General features: G+C 36.4%; 1 protein-coding gene and 1 long non-coding RNA gene across 4 annotated transcripts in view; one reads left to right on the top strand and one right to left on the bottom strand.

Moving 5' to 3' along the window:
- Nucleotides 1–17,933, top strand: part of PRTG (protogenin) — a 135,303-nt gene extending 117,370 nt beyond the window's left edge. For 2 of the 3 annotated variants that reach the window (XM_082388010.1, XM_082388009.1), the window contains 4 exons: nucleotides 134–254; nucleotides 1,527–1,692; nucleotides 3,523–3,627; nucleotides 4,111–17,933. In XM_082388010.1, coding sequence (XP_082244136.1) covers nucleotides 134–254; nucleotides 1,527–1,692; nucleotides 3,523–3,627; nucleotides 4,111–4,515 — 797 coding nt within the window. In that variant the 3' untranslated portion in view covers nucleotides 4,516–17,933. The remainder of the gene's footprint in view (nucleotides 1–133; nucleotides 255–1,526; nucleotides 1,693–3,522; nucleotides 3,628–4,110) is intronic. The other variant, XR_014243401.1, reaches the window with a different exon arrangement.
- The window catches only part of LOC309626872, a 174,034-nt gene that overhangs the window by 75,114 nt on the left and 72,994 nt on the right, over nucleotides 1–25,926 (bottom strand). The gene's annotated exons all lie outside the window — the stretch shown is intronic.

The raw sequence follows: 25,926 nt of genomic DNA, 5'->3' as shown, positions 1-25,926 counted from the left end.
TAGACACAGATACTGTCAAAAGTTTTCCTATGAGAGGAAGGCAAATTATTGAAAAGCTAATATCTGAGAATTATGATAAATGGAATCATTTATTTTTCTGATTGACTCTGAGTACATGTGTTTCCCCTTCTAGTTTATTCAGGCTATTACCATCTGGACCAAAAATCAATGACCGGCATTGCTGTAGGTGTTGGCATAGCCTTGACCTGCATCCTCATCTGTGTTCTCATCTTGATATACCGAAGTAAAGCCAGGTGTGTTTCCATTGCTGGAGATGTTGATGTGGTTAAAAAACATTTAAATTGCAGTAACCACAGAAACAAATTGAAATCAAGTGCCTTTTAGAGTAACTGGGATTTTCCACTTTAAAATGAATGTATTATTACTTGGGTTCTTACAGCTATAGAGATGTGCTCACTTTGGAAGATTATTCTCTCACCATTTGAAAAAAATTACTGTACCAACAAAATACTCTTAAATGAGGACCTAGTTTTCTCATTTCCTTGGTATTTTGAGAAACACAAAGTATATCCTTTGGATTTTTTAAAAAACTAACCCACTTAATACGATGCATCTGCTGATTGAGGGATTCCTTACTGCCTGGAATATTTTCATATTTAAGCAGCCTGAAATGTCTGAGTCACTTGAGATCTCTACCCTCACCACCACAGGTCATATGTTTGGGATTCTCCAGGCATGGATTAAAACAAATGTAATAACTAGGGATTAGTTCTCTATAAACTCTTGTCAGGCAATTTTATCAGTGCTTTTGACTTCAGCTAAATTCTCAGCATTCAGTGAACCTCTCTGTTTCTAACCTTTTATATTTTGGCTTTTGCTTTCATTTATTAAGTTTCTTTATTTTAAAAAATCAAAGTCAAATACACATCATTTTTAGGTAATCTCTATCACTAGACTGTCTCCATTATCATAGGTTTTGCAGAGTTTATTCTATATGTTTTTGGTACTTGTGTGTAGAAACACACTCAGAAAACATGTTAATGAAAGAGTTAGTTCTAAAGTTTTTTGTATATGGAACTGGCTTAATTTTACTGTCCAAGTTTCTCACTTCAAGAATTTTTTAATGAAATCTTTATGTACATTGTTTTAGTGATGCCCAAATCTTGCATAAGTGCTACTGTAAATTTGTCATCGTTAGTGTGACAATCTGCAGACCTGAAGGAGAACATGTAAATTTTTTAAACTACAGTTTCTGTGTATATTATAAATAAGCGACAATAATAAATAATAGTACTTTATAAATATTAAGGTTTTTACTAAGTGTAAAAAGTAATTTTATATAAACAGACCTTGGGACAAAAAGAAAGAAGCCTTCTCACATCATAGAAGTTTGCAGCAGTGAGCTGGAGTTATAATCTAATAGTTTCTAAAGATATTTGAGAAACAAGCATTAAGGAACTGCATTGTTTGCAAAGTTGTGAACTTCCCAGATTTCACCAAATTTGGTACATTTGCTTCTCTCTTCTTGTGGACTTAGAAAATTTCCTTTCCTTGCAATATTTCAGGAAATCAACTGCCTCCAAGACAGCACAGAATGGAACTCAACAATTATCTCATACCAGTACCTCCCTAGCCAGTGGAAATGAAGTAGGAAAGAACCTGGAAGGAGCTCTAGAAAATGAAGAGTCCTTAATGCCAATGATCATGCCGAACAGCTTCATCGATGCCAAGGTACTCTGAGCTGAGGGACTGTTGTGCTACGTAATCCTTCCTACCATTCATCTTCTCTTTATGCGTAAAATCTTCTTACCAGAAAATTGTATGTTGAATGTATTGTGTCCATACTCCACATAATGAAATGTGAAACCGTTTCGCTCAGATCCTTCCTTGCATACAATATTTGGGGAGAAGATAGGGATAGATAAAAGAATAAAAGATGAAGATAAAGAAAATATGAGAAAGTAGCATAAATTCAATTAGTTCGGATTATATGGAGCTGAGATGTCTTAAGTAAGGACATCAAGGTCATCAGTCCATATTTACTATAATTTGGATTGTTCTGTGTATACTGATGGACAATTTTTTATTAATCCATTCTCAACTTAGTTTATTTGATTTTAGAACTAAATGGAGCCTCAGAACATTCCAGGTGTGAATGAAATTTTTTTAAATACGGAGTATATAAATAGATGTCTCAAGATCCTTCCCTGTATGGCCTTAGGAAGTTGGATATAGTAAAGAGGTGTCATTGGAGGATATTACTTCATGTCCTTTCCACTATGTGTAATAATAGTACAGCGATAAGCATTATGAACACCAACTGAAAATTATTTTTAGTCACATTGCAGCATTAGATATCGTGCATTATTATAATAGTCCTCATAACCAATGTGCTGTAAATTAAGTATCCGCAAACTATAGCCCAGCCCAGGCCAGCCTGCAGCCTGTTTTTGTATGGTCATCTCTGAGCTAAGTATGTTTTTCACATTTTTAAAGGGTAGTTTGGGGGGAACAAAAAAGGAGGAAGAGGAGAAAGTGCAGCAGAGGCCATGTGTGGTCTGCAAAGCCTAAGACATTTACTATCTGCCCCTTTACAGGAAAAGTTTGCCAAATCCTGCTATAAATTCTTCTTCCCCAACCTTTTCCTAAAATTTAGAATACCAAAAATATAACAAAATTTCAGGCAATTTTGATGTTAAATTTTATATAATTATATTTAGCAGATGCAACTTACGTGTATCTAGCACAGTAAATATATATATACTATATATATTATGGGTAAATAATAGTAAATTGATTTTTGCTACTCCTGTTGTCTTTTTGTTTGCAACTTAATTTAGCTTTTATTTTCTGATACAAATGTAAGCCATTTAATTCAAATTAATCTAGAACATTAGAACCTAAAACTTTTAAATAAGCACAGAAAGTACCAAAATACACTGTCATTCTGTTATTACTAACTTGGAACTAGACATGAGAAAGGATTGAAGAGAAGTGAAGTGGGGAGGAAGACATGGGAAGAGAGAGGGAGAATCTAAAATGAAAGGAGACAGAGCAGAGTGGGGACCTGAAGTGAAGCAGAGAAGCCAGTTTGGAGGCCAGGTCTCTGAATTCCCTTGGGTTAGCCTAAGAGCTGATCCCCCGTCTATTGCCATTTTGTTGAGCATATGTGGGCCCATTTTTCTCTTCCTAAATCCTTTTTAAATTTTTCAACCATGTGGAAAGGTTGAAAAAATTTAATAAATGCACAAATAATTGTCAGTATCTTTTCATACTTTTGTATCTCTATATATTTTTGTTTGCTCTGTCATTTGAAAATAAGTTTTGAAATCCTTACACTTCACCCCAAATACTTCAGCATATATATCTCTCTTAGGAATAAACCTATTATATCTTTTTGATCACTAACAAATACCCTGTATTTGTTGTGTGCTGCTAGTGTAAAAGAAGAAATAATAATGTCTGTGATCATTTTTTTCTTTTAACATTTAAAAATTTTGTGTACTACTTATAATAAACTGAAATCTATAATATGTGCATTTTCCCCTTTTATATCTCCAGGGAGGAACTGACCTGATAATTAATAGCTATGGTCCTATAATTAAAAACAACCCTAAGAAAAAATGGCTTTTTTTTCAAGATTCTAAGAAGATAAAAGCTGAGCAGGTAACTCACCCATTAAGTGGAAAAAATCTTTTGCTACTCCTGGTATATGAGATGGTAATTTAAAAAAGAGGAAAATGTAAATGAGTTTTTTTTAACTTCTATGTTCTTTCTAGCCATGATTTTATTAATTTGGGGCATGACTTTATGGAAAGCCATGGGGATTGATGACCGAAATGACAATTGGAATAGTAATCAGAGCTGTGGTTTTCAGTGGGAGTTGAGGGGCAATGGAGAAAGGGATGGGGCAGAAGCCTGCATCAAAATCACTGAAGAAGCCTTTTGACATTTCACTTGCCCCAGTCATTCTGATGTGTTCCCACTCCTCGGAGAACCACTGACCTAGACAATTCCTTCATGATGATCTTTTACCCATGTACTCGATCAGTTTGCTATCTCAGCATACATAGAATATGCAAAACCAGATTTGTTATTTTTTAAGAGCACTCTGGTATCACTGATGGTGTTTTATGTATTTTTACCTAGCCTCAAAGAAGATTTACTCAAGCGGTCTGCTTTTACCAGCCAGGCACTACCGTATTAATCAGTGATGAGGACTCCCCCAGCTCCGCAGGTCATACAGCCAGCTTCCCAAGACCCTTTGGTGTTGCAACTGATACTGAGCATTCAGCGAATAGTGAAGGCAGCCACGAAACTGGGGATTCTGGAAGGTTCTCCCATGAGTCCAATGATGAAATACACCTGTCCTCAGTTATAAGTACCACACCCCTGACCCCCAGTTCCTTCACTGGCACTGATTCGAGTGGGGATCCCTCGATGAGAAAGTGTGAAGAACATGCAGTGCCGTCAGATGCTGAGCAGATTTCCTCTTCAGTTCCTCAGCCACCATCTGCCATGCTCTGCTTTGATAAAAAGGATTTTCCAATCTAGATAGCCACGTCCAGGTATTCTCACCTTTAAGTCTTTTCGAAGGACAGTGAACAGGGAGCCAAAGCCTTTTGTGAAAATCATGATATCTTATTGGGTATTTCACCTTTTTTGAATGTGTTTTGTTTCTTTATCTTTAAGCTCACGCATTTTGAATGTTTCAGTGTCAGCAATGTGAAAAGACAGTCAAGATATTTGACTGGATTATGAAATATATCACTGGAGCAAAGGGAAGACTTTTGAAAGCCCCTTTGCTGACTATCTACCTCAGTTTGCCACACGGCAAACTCAGAAGACAGCTTTGTTACCTCGTTTGTTGTGATAGTTTCTCAGCTACATAACCGATGATACTTCCTAGTAGCGTTTTGTTTTCATTGCTGTATGTGTAATGTGTGTGATCAAAGGAGTCATATAGGTAGATGAGTAAGAATGTTTATCTGAAGCTCTGATTTAAGAAACAACAGCAAGAAACTATGACCTCTGCATGGTTTGGATAATTTAACACCTCCAGCTGTGAGGACTGAAACCGCAGAGAAGAGAAAAGTGGGACTGTTGACTTTACTGAATGACCAAAACAAAAAAGTATATCTCTTTTGAGAATAGAACTGTTCAGTAGCATACAGGGACTCCTATTGCGTCTAGGGCCTTTATGTCGTGGGCATTAGAGTCTTGAGTGCTTTATTTGCTGTATCCCAAACCTCAGCCTGCCTAGAAGCCGTGCCTTTTCTACCTGCTCCTTTGCCTGACAGTTGGCCAAAGGCTGCACTGTGTAGTTTGCAAAGCATCCTCAACCTTTCCAGAATTAGTTGCAAAACTCCTTGCAGAAAATAGACTTTCAAAGAGAACAGGTTAGGGTTGGTGTTTTTTTTTTTAACTCCAGCTTGGCTTAAAGGGGTAAAGAAGTTTCATTAAATATTAATAATGAAGATAAATGCAGCAGTAGACAGTAAAATGAACTTGAGGTTATCACGGTAACAGTGCCTTCCATTATATATTATGAAGTTCTTTGCCTTATACCTTTTAAACATTCATGAAGTTGTTGAGGATAAGAGTACAAAAAGTTGCCTTAAGAGTTTCTTGGATTTTATCAGTAACTCTTTTGATGTACAGTATTTTATCAAAGCATTTTGGTTTGTTTTTGTGCAGGTTTTGTTTAGGGATAAGTATTCAGAGCTCTACCAACTTGGTTGTATTTTCTTGAATTCTTCAGAGAATTTGGTACTGTTTAATCTTCCTTCAGTGTCAGTGCTGTGAATGAGGAATGCTGACTCCAGGAGTGAGTTAATCCTCTTGCTGGTTTGAAATCAGTAAACTGTTTACTTAGCCACATAGAATAGGCCTTCTTTCAGTAATGAGACAGTTACCTGATAGGTGCCCAGCAGTGAGAGACAATAAAGAATTAAACACATGGTGTAGAGAAGGGACCCCCTTTTCCTTTTAAAAGTATTTCTTGAAATTATCTGGAAATGACTTTTGAGCCGCTTTTTAAAAGGAATCTTAATGGGTATCCCCCTTGAAACCTTTTGTTTATGGAAGTGGGGGGTCGTGTTAAATGGTGTTCTAAAGTCAAAAAAATGTTACTGGACGACAGTCCCACCTCTATCATCTTCTATCCCAGTGTCTGATGACACAGCATTTTTTGGTTGTTTTTTAATCTGTAGTTTTGTGCCAAATTGGATGTGTTCAGAAGTAGACCAACATTAACTGCTAGCATGCGCTTCTGAACTAAATTCACAGTCCCCCATTTAGTTATCTAAGTATGGGCTTGATGGCAAAACAAAAAAGCAGAGCTTTAGGTGAACAATCTGAGGCCAGGAAACATGCTGCTCCTGCCTTTATAGCTCCTGTTTATACTACCTCCTTTTAAACTTATTCTAGTGTTATTTTTTTTTTTCCTGTACTCAGGGAACGTTTTGTTACTTTTGAGCTGCCTCATGGAAGCATGGGCAGATTGACAGGGTATGGCGTTTGGGGGTTCATAAGTAGAATTATGCGAGGCCAGCTTTTATCAATATCTAAAACTAAGGACTACAGTGAGTTCATTTTACGTTTTTAAACTTCTGTTAAAAGGCAGACAGAATCTAAAGTTGAAACATCATCCATCGTGTCTCGGACTCTATTAATTTGAATCATTTTAAAAGCCTAAAATGATGATCTGAAGTCCTTAAGGAAAGTATTTAGTTTGTTTTGTTTTTGATGAATAGGCCCATAGTTATTGTAGATCTTTAGGCTATAACTGTTCGCTAATTATTTACCAGTACATTTTTCACTCTTTCACCTTTTCATTTTGTTCTTATATAAGATTTTTTTCATAATAATCCTATTACCAAAGAATTTTCAGTAGAAAGTGAAAATTTGACTATGATTTTCCCCAAAATTGAATTAACTAGAAACATCTATAGGTATGACGCTTATACAAGTAGTTACTAACCCAGAATAATAGGGTTTATCTTGATTGTTGTAGTTAATTAGACTAGTAATTTTAACTACCTTATTGTTACCAGAGCATTTAAAATAAGTTCTTTACCAGCAGATAGTTCCAAAGAATTTCAAGTGTAATTTTTTTTTTCTTCAGCAAGTAAATCTTCAGCTATACAGTATTAAAGTATTTTGAAATTGTTGAAACTACTTGTTGTAGAGAAAAAAAAGTCTTTTCACCAAAGATAAATATTTTGGTCTCATTGAATAAGATATTTAGTGAACACCAAAGACTTCTTTTTACTTGGCCAAAGCTAGCTTCTTTGAAGTCTTAAGTATGAAATTGTAACTAAAATGTGAAGGTTCTCTTTCATCTCTCATAGTGGTGTTACTTCATGGTATTTTCACTCTGAAGGGGCTAATATGCAAATAGTAACTATTTTCTTTTCCAAAGACTTATTTGCTGTAAGTACTAATACATGCATGTCATTTTTATGCCAAATATTACAAGATACTGCTCATCAGTATTTTCATACCAAAGATCATGCAAATATATAGATTAGCCTGTAAGTAAGTAAAGATGAGCAGATTTGAAATAAATTTATTTAGAGGCTGATAGGGAATCTAGCTTTAGTAGCAAAAGATATCAAAGGGCTAAGTTTACATAATTAAAAGCAATACAATTATATTGGTATTTATCAGTGTTTTAATTCACGTACTTTTTATCAACAAATTTTTAGAAAACCAAAGATATTTAAGGTTATGTCCACATATAGGCAGATTTAGTTGTACATTAAACTGTTGTTTCTTGTTTTTATGTCAACCAAACTTGTCTCTCCAGAACCCTGTCTGTATACAAATAGCATACATAGGGACTTCCCATTAAATCTGCTGATTCAGCCACAGGATGTTTTTGCCAAATGATGTGATACTTTCCTAAGCACCTTGAGTGTGAGATGTCAACAGAAATATCAGCAGGCTTTTCCACTGCAGAGCATTATGGCAACCCCTGAATCAGTCTGTGCTGTCTTCCTCCTGCTTAAAACATTACGTGGTTGACTCTGAAGGCTCGAGGCAGTCCCTTAATAATAGGGATGTTCTCATCTCTGGGGAGCAATGGGATATAACAGGGAAACGAATCATATCACTGTTTTAAGTGGCTGTTCTTTGATAGATGTGCTCTTTAAAGTTGTCCGTAAATTGAAATATTTTAATTGCATCAAGGGAACAAAAATCTTTTTCATGAAATCTGGAGTTTTATATTTTGATTAGCCTAAAAGTAAGGACACAGCTTTATCCACTAAGTGGCTTTAAAAAATCAGTTTTGGCACCCCAGGGAAATTAGATCCTCAGTGAAATGCTTTTTGTTTGCTTTTGCTTCAAACAAGAGCAGTGCCAACGCTGGGAACAATGACAGTGATTTGCATTGGTGTGTCTTGGCTTCATTAAGGACATATGCCAGAAACTTGCTCATGTTGACAACTCAGGGTCATTGATCAAGTCGATGAAGACACCTTTGGAAACAATTGAGTGTCACAAAAAAAGATGATTTGAAAGGTTTTTTTTTTTTAAACGTTAGAATATCCAGATGTGGTTCCATCTCAGCAGTGGCTGTAGTGATTCACACATACATTTCTATTTCATTGAATATAAATGTTTAATACTGAATGTAAAAAAAGAAAAAAAGTGCCAATACATTGAAAGAGGCATGATTTAAGACTAAACATGTATTTTGTAGACTTTGTTCCTGACGATTTGGCACATGGGTCTCTGGTAAAATTGCTTTGGTTTAATAGTCATAATTTCTGTGGGCTGTGAGCACAGAGTACAGGGTTCTGGAGATCACCATACACAACCAGTTGTCTAATTGTGAATTTTATTGATGTTTAGAAGAACACATACCTAGAATTCTGTGTGAAGTTGATTTATGCTCAGGACATAAGATCACAGGCTAATGCAATGTGTATGTTTGCAGGCTTTAATCTTCTCAGGCGGTTTCCCTTGGTAAGCCTTTGAAGGTGTTTAAGATTAACATGACAGCCTTGCATTTTTACCAGGCAGATACTGTATTATTTTCTTATTGCTGCTGAAATGAGTTACCACGAAGCTGGCCTTGAAGCAACACAAATTTATTCTTACAATTCTGTAGGTCAGAAGTCTGACACAGGTCTCAATGGGATAAAATCAAGGTTTGTTTCCTTGTCTTTTCTGGATTTTAGAAACTGTAGACCCCACCCTCTATTCTCTCTGACCCCACTTCCATTATCATATCTCTTTTTCTGACCCCAACGGGGAAACATTCTCCAGTGTTAAGGACTCACGTGATTAGCTGGGGCCCATCTGCACGATCCAGGGTACTCTCCCCATCTGAAAATTCTTAACTGAATCACCTCTGCAAAATCCCTTTTGCCCTGTATGGTAACATATTCAGAGTCCAGGGATTTGGGCGTGGACTTCTGTAGGTGGCCATTCTTTTACCTACAACAGATATATTATTTCTGTAGAATTCTGATCTCCATAAAATGTCTATAGCATTACAGAGATTGGAAGTGTGAAGCCATGTGCCCCTTGGTGATCTTCAAAATGTCAAAGCTATGAAAACCTTGGCTTATCGCCTATTGAATGTTTACATTAAACTTTCTCTCTAAATCACTTGCAAAAACAGTTCGGCTTTAAACTTTTTGAATATGTGCTTTGTAAATTAACATCTCAGTTCTATGTGTTTAACAGAAAGTTTCCTAATATTTGGCTCTAACTTTATGGAATTTCATCAGATATTTTTGAAAACCATTCATATTATAGTTGAGCTTTCTCCTTTTCTCTTAAGTGATTACGTCGGTGGGGTAGGGTTGGGGGAAAGACCTCAAACGTAGGAACTCAGAGTAGATGAGCAGGACCATGCTCAAGTTCATTCTTCATCTTCTTCTAAAAGCATTTTGCAACATTCACCCTTTCTGACTTTTAAATCGGGTCTGTTTCTTCAGCTTCACCAGCCACTGTTTGGTTTTCAGTTTGATAGCCTCTTGATTCTCCATCAGCCTTAGCAAGAACCTCCACTTGTACTTAGCAGCATGTACAACTCCTAGGAAATTTTGTCTTTGTTTTCTTTGATTTCAATTGTCCCTTTTCCTAGAAAGCTTTAGATTCCACAGCTCTAGTTTGTTCTGATTCCTGGATCATGTCAAGTCAAGCCTTCTTTCAGATTTGAAGGATAATTTATAATTATACCCTAAGTTTCAGCATTTCTTCAATGAATGAAACAAAGCTATCTCCATCATGGGGTAGAGACCATGATGCTATTCTGAGTAAGGTTAAGAGTGCTGGTCATTTTTCAGCCACTTCTGACTCTACTCCTTAGGAAGGGAGAAGGCCATTTACTGAGCGTATATGATGTGCCAAGCACATCTTCATCCCTGCACACTGCTACATTCTGCAAGGCAAGTATTATTCCCATTTTAGAGATCAGGAAACAGGTTTAAAACGTCTAACTTGCCAAAGATCACAGCTAGTAAGTGGCTTAGCCAAGATACAAACCCAAGTTGGTCCAACTTCAGTGTTTATAGGATTTCTACTATGATAACATCATCTCAGCTAAGACATGATGTTTAATTACCTAGGCTCATAGTGCCTTCCACTGTGTCAACACAACCTGTCCACACAGTCATAGCCAATCAACAGAGAGAAGTCTGTCTTAGTTACGTTCATTTATTCAAGGAGGAATTTAGGAGGCTGGGCTATAACTCACTCTTTGTCATCTCGTGAACTCCCTTCTTTCCTCCTTTAAAACCTTCTATTTCTCTTAGCCGAAACTGTGTCTGAAAGCTGATACTTGTGCCTAGAGTTGCAGTAAACAAGGTAGGTATGGTTTCTGTATGGTTTCTGGAGTCCTTATCTGTTCAAGCATTTCCTTATTAGACTAGGTGTTCAGAATTGAATTTTATCTTTTGTAATTTTTCTGTAGTCCCCATATCTAAATAGAAACTTATTAACTAGAAAAAGCCAGGTGTGTAAGCAGTCATCCTTTCTTGCTAGATCTGAAGAGCATATTTGTTATTTGAATTCAACCTAATTAATTTAGGAGTGAGCAAATTAGAGGAGAATCATATAGTAGAACAAGTATAAGGTTAGTCTTCGGCACACCTAAATTCTAGTTTTTGACCATTTTGAGAATTGTTTGGTAGGAAAGTTCTTAACCTATTTTTGTTCCTTTTCTTAACATGAAGTAAGGATACTTTGTTGTGCAGAATGAAGCAGTAGTACTTTGAAAACTTAAAAGTGTAGATAATTATAATCCAAAAGTCATTTCTATAAGGCTGTGAAACATATCTTAACAGATTTTTTTGTTTTACAGGGCAGCCTTTCCAATTACATTTTGCCTGTGCTAAAATGAAAAATGTTTGCATTTCCTGTATACGCACCAAAAAAACTAACAGAAGAAAGTGGTGGATAAAAGATGTAGACTGGGATTTAAACACTCATCTTTAATGTAGGTAAATCTATAAGATGAATAGGGGAATTTACAGTGCTTTCGAGAATACTAAACATGAAATCATCTTATCCTAATTTAAATCTTTCATTTTTTTGTTATCTTGGCTTTTAAAGATCTCTCTCTTAAGGAGAGAGTCAAATATCCCCAGAGGGGTAGATGGGTAAGACAAAAGTGCATTTTTAGGATTCTTCTCTAACAGATCTACTTTTTCAAGATTATGGAGCATTTACAAATTTCTTTAAACTATTTGGAATAAATTTTAGGGTAACACCTACTGGCACCTAATTCTAGTTTACTCAAGTCAACCTTTAAGGCTTATTGACAAGAAATATATGATTATCGTCTTTTTTTTAGAGAAAGGAAATACTTTCCCTAACTTTTTCTTGAACCAGCCAATATCACTCTTAGTATAATCCATGAGATTGTGAACACCTTTCTTGATTTACTCAGGTTTATATCTTGTAAGTAGTTCATGGTATGTAGACACAGTCCTAACTTACAAACTTCATCTTTAAAAATTTATGTTACAGCGGTTTCTTTTTCTACAGAACTGTCTTTAAAAATAACGAAAATACTTAAAATTTTTACCTAAAACATTTTTCTCCCTATTACCACATTCTTTATTCTGTTTGCAAATGAAAATGATTACCGATGATTAGCAACATGAGCCTGTTACAGAAATTTGCAAAGCCTGAATACACACACATTGCCTTAGCCTATCAGTAGACTGGAGGACATATATTAAGTAAGTTTGTCTGTCTGTTGCTGTTGCTGGACAAAATTTTATGTCTGTGTATGTGCGATTTTTTTTTTTCTATTTTCTTTGAAGATGTGAATTAAATGAAAGCGTGGGAGCCAGTTATATTGTTTCATATGATGGGTGTTCTGGATCCTTCCACTCTGTATACCATTTTCTTGTAAGGGCAGCATTTGCAGACTAGCTAATGGACTCTAGAGCTGAGCTATTTTAATTTTATACTTGACTCAGGGGATCAGCTCTGTGAACTCCATTGCATGAAGAAAGCAAATGTTTACCTTGATTTTGAATGTACCTTTTCAATGTCTTCTTAAAACGTATTTTGCTTAATAATGTGGGTTTGTTTTCCTTTTCTAGCATCATAGTAAATATTGCCTAGTACCTTCCCCCTCCCCAGGATAGTTTATATACTATCCTACAGGTCATGCCAAAAATGAATAAAAGTTTAAATGCCAAAATGTTTATAAAACTGCTGTCTAAATACTGATTGATTGCACAGTTTAAATAAAAGTTTTCCTTAGTTAAAAAAAGAAAAAAAAATGTTTTCTTTTACTCTTCACTTTTCTTTTGGGTGATAGAAAATGAAAACTTTGAGTTTATAGAATGATGGCTTTCATATCCTGGGATGGGATGATTATAGAGTCTACTCCAAGCAGTAGGAATAGAGCCTGTTTAAGGCATCTAAGAATTGTTTTCATCTGGCATTTACTGAACAGCAACAAGGAAATAACAATTTTCCCATTCCAGTAGATGATTGCTCACCTCAGGAACTAAATAGCCTAAAAGCTATGGGTCATCCAGATAGACACATTTCTAATTCAGGTTAAAATTTTGGTTTTTTAATATTATAAAAAATGGTTAAGAAATATTGAAAACACTTCCACTTTAAAAATCTAGAAATAACAGGTAAAATATGACCCAAACAAGCTTTGTAAGATAGCTGAATTCTTATTTTTTAGAAACTCCCAATTTGGGAGGGGAACTGAAAAACAGAACAGGAACTTCTTGAAAAGATATTGTGCTGACTGTGGAGGACATGAAAGAAAGAATTGAAACATTAGAGAACAATAAACTATATATTTTAAAAAAAGAACAAGTACATTTAAAAAAAGAAATGAATAGAATTTCCAGAAATTAAAAAAAATGTCACTGAATTTTTGAAAATCTGTTGAATAGCGTATCAAATACACTGAAAGAATATTCTAAAACTGGAAGATAGATGTGAGGAAATTATCCAGGATGCAGCACAGTAGATAAACAGAAAATATAAAAGAGATAAACAGAAGATTCAGCATACATCTGACAGTCATTCTAAAATGAAGGGGAATGAAGGCTAAGCAATTTTCAAAAAGAATATGACTAAATAATTTATGAAATCCTCAGATTCCGGAAGCATAAACCTCAGTCTAAAAATATAAAAATAAGTCCAAACCACGATGTCTTAGTGAACTGCAGAACATCAAAGCCAAAGATAAGAACTTAAAGGCAGTTTGAGGGGAAAAAATGATAAATAGATTGCACTAAGAAGATTTCTCAATAAAAGAAGCAAGAAGATGGTGGGATAATATCTTCAAAACATCGCAAAGAAAAATAACTGCAGTGTGGAGTTCTGTAACCAGATAAATGATAATTTAAATGTTAAGTAAACACAATTCTAGATACAGATATGAGTGAATTTACCACACACATACTCTTGCTAAATAAACAATAAAGGATGTACTTTAGGAAGAAGGAAATATAACACACAAGGAAGATATGAGAAGAAGCAACAATGAGTGGGAAATACAAATCAAAAAGACAGTGAGATACCACTCCATATCCACTAGGATGACTGTAATCAAAAAGACAGATCATAACAAGTGTTGACAAGAATGTGGAGAAATTAGAACCCTCATAGATTGCTGGTGGGAATGTTAAATACTGTAGCCACTGTGGAAAATAGTTTAGCAGTTCCTCAAAAAGTAACATAGTGTTACCATTTGACCCAGCAATCTCATTCCTTAGATATATACCCAAGAGAAATAAAACATGTTCATATAAAAACTTGTACAGGCATATTTATAGCAGCATTATTTATAATAGCCCCAAAGTGGAAACAACCCAAATATCCACCAACTGATGATTGGATAAATGGAATGTGGTATATTAACTTAATGGAATGTTATTCAGCAATATAAAGGAATTACGTACTGATATATGCTACAACAAGGGTGAATTGTTTTTAATGCTAAGTGAATGAAAGCAGTCAAAAACCCCAACATATTGTATAATTCTATTTGTATGAAATGTTCAGAACAGGCAAATCTATAGAGACAGAAAGTAGATCAGTGGTTACATAGGACTGGAAGGTTGTAGTGAATGGGAAATGACCACTGGTGGGTATGAGATTTCTTTTGGAGAGATGAAAATGTTCTGAAATTGATTGTGATAATGGTTGGACAATTCTGTGGATATACTAAAAAAAACTATTGAATTGTACACCTTAAATGGGTATATTGTATCATATATGAATTATATCTCAATGAAACTGTTCTTCAAAAATCCATGATGAGCAAAGAGAGAAATGTGGGTAAATCAACATTGACTATATAAAACAAAAATACTACTAACTAGTTTTATATTAAAACAAGGTAAAACTAAAATACTAGACAACAATGAGCCATAAAACTAGAAGAAAAATGAGCAGAGCCAAAGTATTCTACCATTCATTTTAAAAATAACTGTATGTTAAAATTTAAGATTAAGTGCTAAAATAATAGAAATAGAATGTATCATTTCTAAGTCTGCTAATTTAGGTGGAAAAGGAAATGAAGAATTACATGATCAATTTAAGAGAAGGCAGTGAAGCAGATGGGAAAAAAGCAAAAGATAATCCTGAGAAAAAGAACAGAGTAATATGGTAGGAAAAATACAATTATATCTGTAGTTACAAAAAAAAAAAGTAAATAAACTACTCCTATTTTAAAGATTGGATAAAAAAAATCTTCCTATATGTTGTTGCCACTTAAAACTTAATGACCCCAGTCTCCCAAGGCAATAGAAATAAAAGCAAAAATATAAACAAATGGAACCTAATTAAACTTAAAAGCTTTTGCACAGCAAAGAAGACCATAAACAAAACGAAAAGACAACCTATGGACTGGGAGAAAATATTTGCAAATGATACAACCTGTAAGGGCTTAATTTCCAAAATATACAAACAGCTCAGCATTACTCCAAAGAAGTATACAAATGGCTAACAAGCACATGAAAAGATGCTCAACATCCTTAGTCATTGGAGAAATGCAAATCAAACCACCATGAAATACCACTTCACATCTACTAGGATGGCTATAATAAAAACAACAAAATTATAACAGAAAATAAATATTGGCAAGGATGTGGAGAAATTGGAACCTCACACATTGCTAGTAGGAATACAAAATGGTGCAGCCATTGTGGAAAACAGTTTGGATTCCTCAAAAAGCTAAATGTAGAATTACCATATGGGCCAACATTCCACTTCTAGGTACATAGCCAAAAAAATGAAAACAAAGACTGAAACAGATACTTGTACACCAGTGTTATTTGCAGCTTTATTCACAATAACCTAAAGTTAGAAACAACCCATGTGTCCATCAATAGATGAATGGGTAAACAAAATGTAGTGTATCCATAAAATGAAATATTATTCAGCCATAAAAAAGGAATGAAGTTCTGATACATATTACAACATTGATGAACCTTGAAAGCAATACTGCTCCCCCATGAGCTAGGTTAGTAGGTAGAACTGCAAAAGAAGAAACAAAACTATCATTACATGCATATGGTGGGATTGTCTGCATAGGAAATCCAAGAAAAATCTATAGACAAACTATTGGTCCAAACAGAAGATTTAAGCAAGATTGTTGGGTATAGGATCAAAATACAAAGTACAAGAGAGTTCCCATTTATCAGCAACAAATACCTACAATGTGTAATTTTAAAGAAAGGTATAATTTACCAAATCAACAATAATTAAGGATTAAAAATATATCATACCAAACGTATAAGACTTTTACAGAGAAAATTATAAAGCTCTATTGAAGGACATATTTGAAGAACTACTTAAAGAAGGAGAGAGCCCATGTTTATGGATAGGAACATTCACTATCTTGAAAATGTCAAAACCCCCAAATCTATATGTTTAAGGCAATTCAAATGAAAATCCTAATAGGATTTCTCACAGAAATTTCCATCTGAAAAAGATAATTTTGGATGCCTACCTAATCTAAATGAACAAAACACAAATAAATGAACAAAACATTAAAGACCTGATTGCAAAAAGCCCAGTAGAATTCTATATAGCACTTACTACTATTCTAAGCACTTTATGTACATTAACTCATTTAATCTTCACAACAACCCCATGAAGTAGATGCTGTTATTGTAGCTATTTTGCAGATGAGGGCACTGAGGCACAGACAGGTCAAGGAACTTTCCCAAGATTATACAACTAATAAATGTAGAAGCAGGATTTGAAGTCAGGCAGCCTGGATCCAGGTGTCTGAGTACTTAACCAGTATACGTACTGATTCTCTTTTACATGTATTTACACATATATTCAGATCAATATAAACTAAAGAAAATTGATAATTAGGAAAATAGCCTTTTGTTCTATTAGATCCTCCCTGACTTCCTCCAATCCTTACCGTTCTCTCTCTCACCCTTCTTCACTTCCAGTTCCCTCCAGCTCAGCCTTATAAGAGCTATCTACTAATCTCTGTGTAAGGTATAAACCAATTGTAAAGCCTTTAGAGCCAGGTAATATACACTTTAATAGATAACTCTTTAAAACCAGAGCAATTTTACAATCCAAAAGCATGGTGAAGAGACATCAAAATAATAGTGGAGCAACAAGTGGTGGTGAGGTTGACATTTTGGGGAAAGAGAGCCTGACTAAAATTCATTTAAATGAATGACCATGTACTCTCAAACTGTGCATGTATACATGAGTGCACATGCGTATAATGTGTATGCGTTGTTAATATAATTTTGAATTTAGAAATGAAAGCTGTGCTCCCACATTTTGCTTATTTTGTAACAAAAGCTATAATAAAAATGGAAACTCTGGGAACCAGGGTTCTCATTTTAGAAGAAAGATACAAGAAGGGAAACAGTAAAGGCAAAGAAGAACCATGTGAAATTGGTTTGGAGTTATAGGTGTTCGTATGTATTGATATGAATTCATGGTTTAATATATTTAGATGCACCATATGAAACTGCATTTTTCCCCAGAAAAGAGTCTAGAAGCAGTGACAGTTTAGTGGCAAAGAGCACACCAAGCACTCAGAGTTTGTTTTCTAAATACCATTTCCCACTAGAAGGAACGAGGGCTCCTTGTGGGAAATTGCTTATCGTAGGGCTGGAGCAGAGACGGTATTTCATCCTGGAACACCTTGTTGCATCAGAAAGTAAGTAATAGCTCAAGAAATTATGGGATATGTTCAAAAGATGACAGGAGTCACCCAAAGGGGCTCCTACTAGCCAAATCTGGAACAAATTGAGTATTAAAATGAATAATGAATTACTATTATAACCCTTTGAATAAATTTATTCTGATAGGAAAGAAAAAAGGAAGGAGGTGAGGGAAGGAGGAAAAAAAGGAGAAAGGCAAGCTCTTTCTTACACTAGAATGCCAAGTAAGAAATGTAGCGGAATGGCAGAGTTAGAAATGACCATTTTGCAGCTATGATAGTAATAACTGATTCAGATAGGAATCACCAACTAATGCAAAAACTAGTAGATGAAAGTTTAATGAGAAAAGGGATATTTATATAGTCTCAAAGTATTTTCCCAGAGAGTACTCATTAACTTTACAGTGATGATATCTTTATAGTAGAGAAATCTATTGGACACCATTTTAACCAACTGATCAAAGTTAACATCACTAATAATAAAACAAATTGATGTCATGTGCCTCCTGGTGTGATACACTGAGTAGGACACAGACTCATCCATTATTCCTGCCAGGAGTTGCAATAATCAGTCTAATCCTGAAAAAAAAAAAAATCAGACAAGTCCAAACTGAGCATCATTACACAAAAACAACTGTCCTGTACTCTAAAAACATCAACATCATGAAAGACAAGGGAAGACTGAGGAACTATTCCAGACTGAAGAAGACCAAAAGGACATGATAGTTATATGCAATCTGGATCTTTATCAGAGGGAAAAAACTGATATAAAGGATATTATTGGGAATATTGTTGAAATTTAAATATGGACAGTAGGACTTCCCTAGTGGTGCAGTGGTTAAGAAATTGCCTGCCAATGCCAGGGACACGGGTTCGAGCCCTGGTCCGGGAAGATTCCACATGCCGCGGAGCAACTAAGCCCGTGCACCACAACTACTGAGCCTGCGCTCTAGAGCCCATGAGCCACAACTACTGAAGCCCGCATGCTTAGAGCCCGTGCTCTGCTGCAAGAGAAGCCACCGCAGTGAGAAGCCCACGCACCGCAACATAGAAGCCCACGCGCAGCAACAAAGATCTAATGCAGCCAAAAATAATAAATGAATAAAGCATAATAAATAAATATGGACAGTATGTTAGATAATAGTATTTTATCAGTGATAAATTTCCTTAATTTGATCATTATTTTGTGATTATGTAAGAGACTACCTCATTCTTAGAGAATATATTCTGAAGTATGGGGTAGAGGGGCATGATGGTTCAGAAGATGATTCAGAAAGTAATAATAGCAACAATAATAATGTGTGAGGGTAGAGATAGAAAAAAGAAAGAAAGCAAATAAGTGAGGCAAAATGTTACTTTATCTGGGTAAAGGATATATATGAGAGTCCTTTTTATTATTCTTGTACCTCTTCTGTAATTTTGAAAATAATTTAAAATTTAAAAATTTAAGAAGTGAATGTTCTGGTATATTCATACAATGGAATATTATTCAGCTATAAAAAGGATTGAAACACTGATACATACACAGATGATGGACCTTGAAAACATCATGGAAAGTGAAAGAAGCCAGTCACAAAAGGCCATATATTGTGTGATTACATTTACATGAAATGAAATGTCCAGAGTAGGTAAATTCATAGAGACAGAGAGTAGATTAGGGGACTTCCCTGATGGTCCAGTGGTTAAGAATCCACCTTCCAGGGCTTCCCTGGTGGCGCAGTGGTTAAGAATCCGCCTGCCAATGCAAGGGACATGGGTTCGAGCCCTGGTCCGGGAAGATCCCACATGCTGCGGAGCAACTAAGCCCGCGAGCCACAACTACTGAAGCCCACGGGCCTAGAGCCCATGCTCACAACAAGAGAAGCCACCGCAATGAGAAGCCCGCACACCGCAAGGAAGACCCAACGCAGCCAAAAATAAATAAATAAATTTATAAGAAAAGAAAGAATCCGCCTTCCAATGCAGGGGACGCGGGTTCGATCCCTGGTTGGGGAACTAAGATCCCATGTGCCACGGGGCAACTAAGCCCATGTGCCACAACTACAGAGCCAGAGCGCTCAGGAGCCCACACACCACAACTAGAGAGAAGCCTGCGCACCGCAACCAAGAGTCCAAGCACTGCCACGAAAGATCCTGCTTGCCTCAACTGAGAACTGACACAGCCAAAAATAAATAAATATTAAAAAAAAAAAATTACTAGTGGCCAGGGGCTAAGAGGGGTCAGGTAGGTGGAGGGGTGCAATAGGGAGTGACTGCTAACCAGCACAAGGTTTCTTTTTGGGGTGATGAAAATGTTCAGATTTAGATAGTGGTGATGGCTGCACAACTCTGTGAATATGCTAATACTAAAAAGTGAATATACGATACACCGAATTGCACATATTTAAGTGGTGAGTTTTATATATAAATTATATCTTCATTCAAAAATCTGAATGTACAAAAAAATGGGAGAACTCAAAGAAATGTTACTGTGCAAAGTTGTCATTATATTGCCTCCCCTTTTCCAATCTTTCCCTCCCAACACACATACAAACTAAAAAGGCTTAAAATTGGCACATTTTCTGTCTTTTAAAAGAGATTTCATAAAATGCCAATTGTTTTATATTTACAGTTTGTTGTTTTAACACCCAGATTTGTCATGTTTCTTAGGTAGTCCTGCCTTGCTGTGTTTCATTCACAAATAAGCACATATCTTGCTCATTCCCACATGCTCTTAAAAAATTTCTCAAGCACCCACAGTGTTGCAGTCTGCCTATGTTGGCAGTATTTATATCCTGAAAAAAAAATCTGCCTCTTTTCCCATTGCTGTAAGAAACAGAGCAAAACAAGGCAAAACTCCCACATTACTTTGCCATATTGGTTTATCAACTGTCACGTAAGAAGTATGTGACTCACTATGTCTTTAGAGTCAAAGATCAAACACAGGTGCCCCACTGGAGGCACCTCACTTAACCATGAATGTTTTAACCACACTGCCCCAGGAAAGATTGAGGACCTTCCTTGATGATTATGTTAAACTCAAGTCTTGTGCTTATTTGCAAAGGGTATGTCAGGTTCATATGACAAACAATGATCATGATGAAGAGCTACATAGACACTTGTCCCCTTTCTTGTCTTGCAAGCCTCCTTAATATTTTAAAAGAATTATAAATGCTCTATCAATCATTTCCTTTGTTATTTTTAAATAACAATTATCCAGTAGGAATACTTTGAAATATGTCTTAGTCTGAAATAATATATTTCAGAATGTATTAGTCTAAACTTTGTATGACTGAAATTTTTTTTGGCTGTAAGAATCTTACTTAGTTGACCACCTTGAACATGAGTAGTTAATATATCCTTTTTCCCCCCAGCTTTATAGTAGTTACTATATCTTAAATAATCGATAGACAAAATTATAGAATGTTAAGACTTTGACACTGAATTCTTAGCAAGTATATAATTCACTCATTCATTCCAAAAAGTGTTTATTGAGCACCTAATATGTGCCGGCAAAAATCAACACAACCCTTGCTCTCATGAATTTTAAAGTCTGGAGGTAAAGACAAAATGTAATCAGATAGTCACAGAAATTAATATGTAGTTTCAAACTGAGAGAAGTGATGAAGCAAAGAACATGGAAAAACAGAATCTGAGGTAGACTAGAGAGAGCCTTCCCTGAGGAGAGAAATACTTGAGTTGAGAATGAAAGTTAAGAGTTTGAGTTAAGTAGAGTAAGAGTAGGGAGAAGAGCATTCCTGCAAGAGGAAACAGCATTTGCAAAGCCCTTGTGGCAGGCGAATGTTGGAGGAAACTTTTTTTCCCATTTTTTAAAGTCTTTATTGCATTTGTTACAATATTGCTTCTGTTTTATGTTTTGGTATTTTAGCCACGAGGAATGTGGGATCTTAGCTCCCCGACCAGGGATCAAACCCACACCCCTTGCATTGGAAGGTGAAGTCTTAACCACTGGACCGCCAGGGAAGTCCCTGGAGGAAACTTTTAAAAGGCCCGTGAGCATAAAAAGCAAGGGCAGTGGCACAGGATGAGGTTGGAGAAATCAGTGGAAATCATTGTATAAGCCTTATAGTCTGTGTTTAGGAAAAAAAAAAAAAAATCTAGCCTTAATTATAATAGCAGTGGGAAGCCATTGAGGAGTTTTATGTAAAGTGATGACAGGATGAGATTTGTGTTTTAAACAGAGCACTCCACATTCTGGAAAATAGTTTGGCATTTCCTTCAAACTAAAAATGGACTTACCATATAACCCAGCAATTGCATTCTTGGGCATTTTTCCCAGAAAAAAATGAAGAGTTATTTTCACACAGCAACTTGTACATGAATGTTCATAATGGCTTTATTCATAATAGCCAAAAAAGTAGAAACTACCCACATAGTACTTCAGCGGGTGAATGGTTTCACAAACTGTGGTACATCCATACCATGGAACACTACTAAGTAGTTAAAAAAGGAGCAAAATATTGACACACACCATAACTTGGATGAAATTCAAGGAAATTATATTACGTGAAAAAAATCTCAAAGGGATACATACTGCATGATTTCATTTGTGTAACCTTCATGAAATAACCTAATTATAAAAATGCAGAATAGATTAGTGGCAGCCACTGATAGGTTAGGGATCAGGGGGGTGGATGGGTGTGGCTGTAAAGAGATGACAGCAGGGAGTCTTGTTATCAGGGAGTCTTGTGCTGAGAGTAAAGCATCTTGATTGTGGTGGTGGTTATACGAGGCTATACCTGTGATGAAATTGCATAGACTTACACACACACACATACACAAACCCATGCATGTATAACTGGTAAAATCTGAATAAGTTCTATGGATTGTACCAATGTCAGTTTCTTTAAAATTTAAATTTTTGCTTTTTAATACTGTACTATAGTTGTATATGATGTTAACATTGCCGGAGGATGAGGGAAGAATGCACAGGACTTCCCTGTACATTTCTTTGCAACTTCCTGTTAAACTATATCTCAAAATAAAAATTAAAAAACAAAGAGCACTCTAGCTACAGAGCAGGAAATGGATTGAATAGAAGTTAAGGCTGATATGGAGGAAACTACTGACTGATTATTATATTAGTCTAGGAAAAAGACAAATGATCATGGCTAGACCTGGGTGGTCTAGCCAAGTCTCTCACCTAGGAGAGACTTAGGTGGTCTCTCTACACGGCAGTAGAGAGAGAGAGAAGAATGGACACATCTGAGAAATATTTAGGAGGTAAAACTTACGGAATCTGGTGATGGATGGGATATAAGAGGCTAAGGAGAATGAGCTCAAGGGTATTTTGAAGTGTAACTTTGCCCCATATTTCATAGCCTAGAAAATAGATATACATTTAGGACAAGACAGCAAAAAATTGGAAGGCATCATCTTACGACAGAGCATATTCCACAACCAAAGGTGCCGTTGCTATGAGGTCACTTGGGGAGCTTTGCTAGCCTAAAGTACACAGTATTATTGTGTCAAAACTCAGTTTATTGTCTCTCAACCCCAATTTACCCTTCATCGCCTGTTCTCTAAAAATGAAGCTGAACACTTGAACTATTTTTCCTTTGCCAACCAGCACGATGTTATACTTTCTCAGCAGAGGGTGTTGGAGAGATATTACAGGAGGAAGGGGTTTTTCTTCCTGTCCCAGTTGCTCCTCTTTGTAGGCTCCTTTCAGCATGCATGGCTTCTCCAGCGTCTGGCTGCTGCAGCACTGGCAACTTATCCAGTGCCAGGATCTCGCAATACAGGCAGCACCGAGGGACCGGCAGCTTCCACGGGCACTCCCCTCCGTGTGCGGCTGCACGCTCTCCAATAAGTTCAGGATCTTAGCCTGGAGAGGGAGGGGTCTCTTCTCTGGGGGCTCTATCGCAGTTTTAAGGGTAGTAGCTCCTCCTTATATCTGCTTTTCTCATATTTTTTTAGCATTCTCTTTACTTTACTCCTTGCTATCCAGTCCCTCCCTACTTCAACCTCCTGCTGTAGTTAAGAATTCTTTGATTAAACTTACCCTGTTCAAATTACTGTATGACTTTTGTGTTGGGATTGAATCCTGACTCAAACAATCCCCCAAAGTGTGCTGTTTTGATTGAATGCTTACTCAAACAAACAATCCCCCAAAGAGTGCTGTTTTGATTCCCTCAACACTGAGCTTTTAATAGCCCATCTATATTTGTCAACAAAGGGCTCCTGGATGTGGTTGACCAATGTATAGAGGTTGCTAAACTGACCATGGTTTCAATTATATCATGAAAGTATTCAAACCAATGTTGCAAATTTTCCAAATACCTAGAATTGGGTTTTACTTTTATTCAACTTGAAACAAATCTATGATTTTAAGTTTGAAAATAGAGTTTATAGCAATATTTTCTTTTTTTTCTGAAAAAAAGTTTGCATGTTAATCTAAACCAACTTATATTAGCATCTTTATGTTTAAAAGCTCCACTGTGCTACCTTGCACAATATAAACAGGTAAAATTTGAGGTGTAAAATATTAAAAGCAAAGACTATAAAATACTTCCAAATATAAGCAAACAAGGTTGAGTAGACTCCAGGCCAAGGATGGTGATAATAGAAATGAGTGTTTCTTTCTGCAGCATGTGAAAACGTTGATCTTTTCTCCCTTTTCTTGATTGCCCTAACACTCCTGGTTTTTGTTTTTGTTTTGTTTTGTTTTTCATTCCTTCTCATTTTCCTTTACAAGCTCCTCTATTTCAGTCCACCCTTTAAAATGTCAGTGTTTCCCTGGATTCTGTTCTTGGCTCTCATTTCTCATTGGTGTTGGGTGAGTTTATCCAGACTTAGGTAATGTCTCCTTTATTTGTATCTGCAGCCTAGGCCTGTCTCCTGAGCTCCAAAGTCCTTTACATGATCCAGTTTCTAGTCTGGGGTCAGCAGATGACAGCCTATGGGCCAAATTCAATACAGTTTTTGTAAATGAAGTCTCGTTGTAACACAGCCACACCCACTTGTTCACATATGGTTCTTTCCTACTATAATGGCAGAGTTAAGTAGTTGTGACAAAGAATGCATGCTCTACCAAATCCATATTTATTATCTAGCCCTCCACAGAAAAAGTTTACTGACCCCTGCTCTAGCCTAAGCTGTGCATTCTACTGTGGTCTAGGCATGACTGAGCATGTACCTTTTTTTTTTTTTTTTGGCTGTGTTGGGTCTTTGTTGCTGCGCGTGGGCTTTCTCTAGTTGCGGCGAGCGGGGGCTACTCTTTGTTGTGGTGCGCGGGCTTCTCGTTGCGGTGGCTTCTCTTGTTGCAGAGCACGGGCTCTAGGTGCACGGGCTTCAGTAGTTGTGTCAGGTGGGCTCAGTAGTTGTGGCGCACGGGCTTAGTTGCTCCACGGCATGTGGGATCTTCCCCGACCAGGGATCGAACCTGTGTCCCCTGCATTGGCAGGTGGATTCTTAACCACTGCACCACCGGGGAAGTCCGAGCATGTACTTTTAAATAGAGCGGTAGGCCCGTCAACAATAGCTTTACCTGCATCTCTCCGTATGAGAGAACCATACTCATAACTCTGGAACTCATATCCAAGACCCATGGATAAGAAGTACAACAGCAAGGTGAAGGGATATTTTTGTTAGGAATTCTGTCATACTGGGAGCATAAGGAGCATAACGCACGATGCTCTTTGCTGTAGAATCACCTAGAGAGCATTTAAAGACAGATTGCTAGACCTCATTCCCAGAGATTCTGATTCAGTACAGCAGGGGAGGACCTTGGGAATCTGAAATTTTAGAATGCTTTCCAGGTAATTCTGACATGTAGCAAATAGTCAGGATTTGGAAGTCCAAATGATCTAAAAATCCATGGCCAAGTAAGATGGTCTTTTTATTCTTGATGAATCATTAAAAAGAGGCCAATTCGTTTCTCTTCATTTATATATTATTTATGAGTCTCTAGCTTTAGGGAGTACAATAAAGAATTCAAAATCTCTTAGCAATGATTTTTCTCAACCACTTTTCTTGCACTAAGGATCATGTAATAAAACTCTACGCTTCCATATTGCCTGATATTTTCAAAGTGGTTTCACATCTTCTCTCAGTGACCCTGTGAGGTAAAGTGAGGATCCAATACTTAGCATTCGCTTGAGTTTATCACACTTACCCAAACCCTGTCAATCCGTTGACCAAGGGCCACTTCCAGTCTGTTATTCATGCATTCATTCAACAACAAAAAAATTTTTTGAACACTTGCCAGTCATTGTTAGGTACAAGGAATTGTGGACTGGATAAAATTCCTGCCCACATGGAGCTTACATTCTAGTTGTGGGACGGGGAGGGGGGCGGGGGGGCTCTCCTTATAC

Source organism: Balaenoptera borealis (assembly GCF_965194805.1).
Source record: "Balaenoptera borealis genome assembly, chromosome: 3".
NCBI lineage: Eukaryota > Metazoa > Chordata > Mammalia > Artiodactyla > Balaenopteridae > Balaenoptera > Balaenoptera borealis.
The sequence above is the reverse complement of the archived record's forward strand: the minus strand, read 5'-3'. Positions and strand labels throughout refer to the sequence as shown.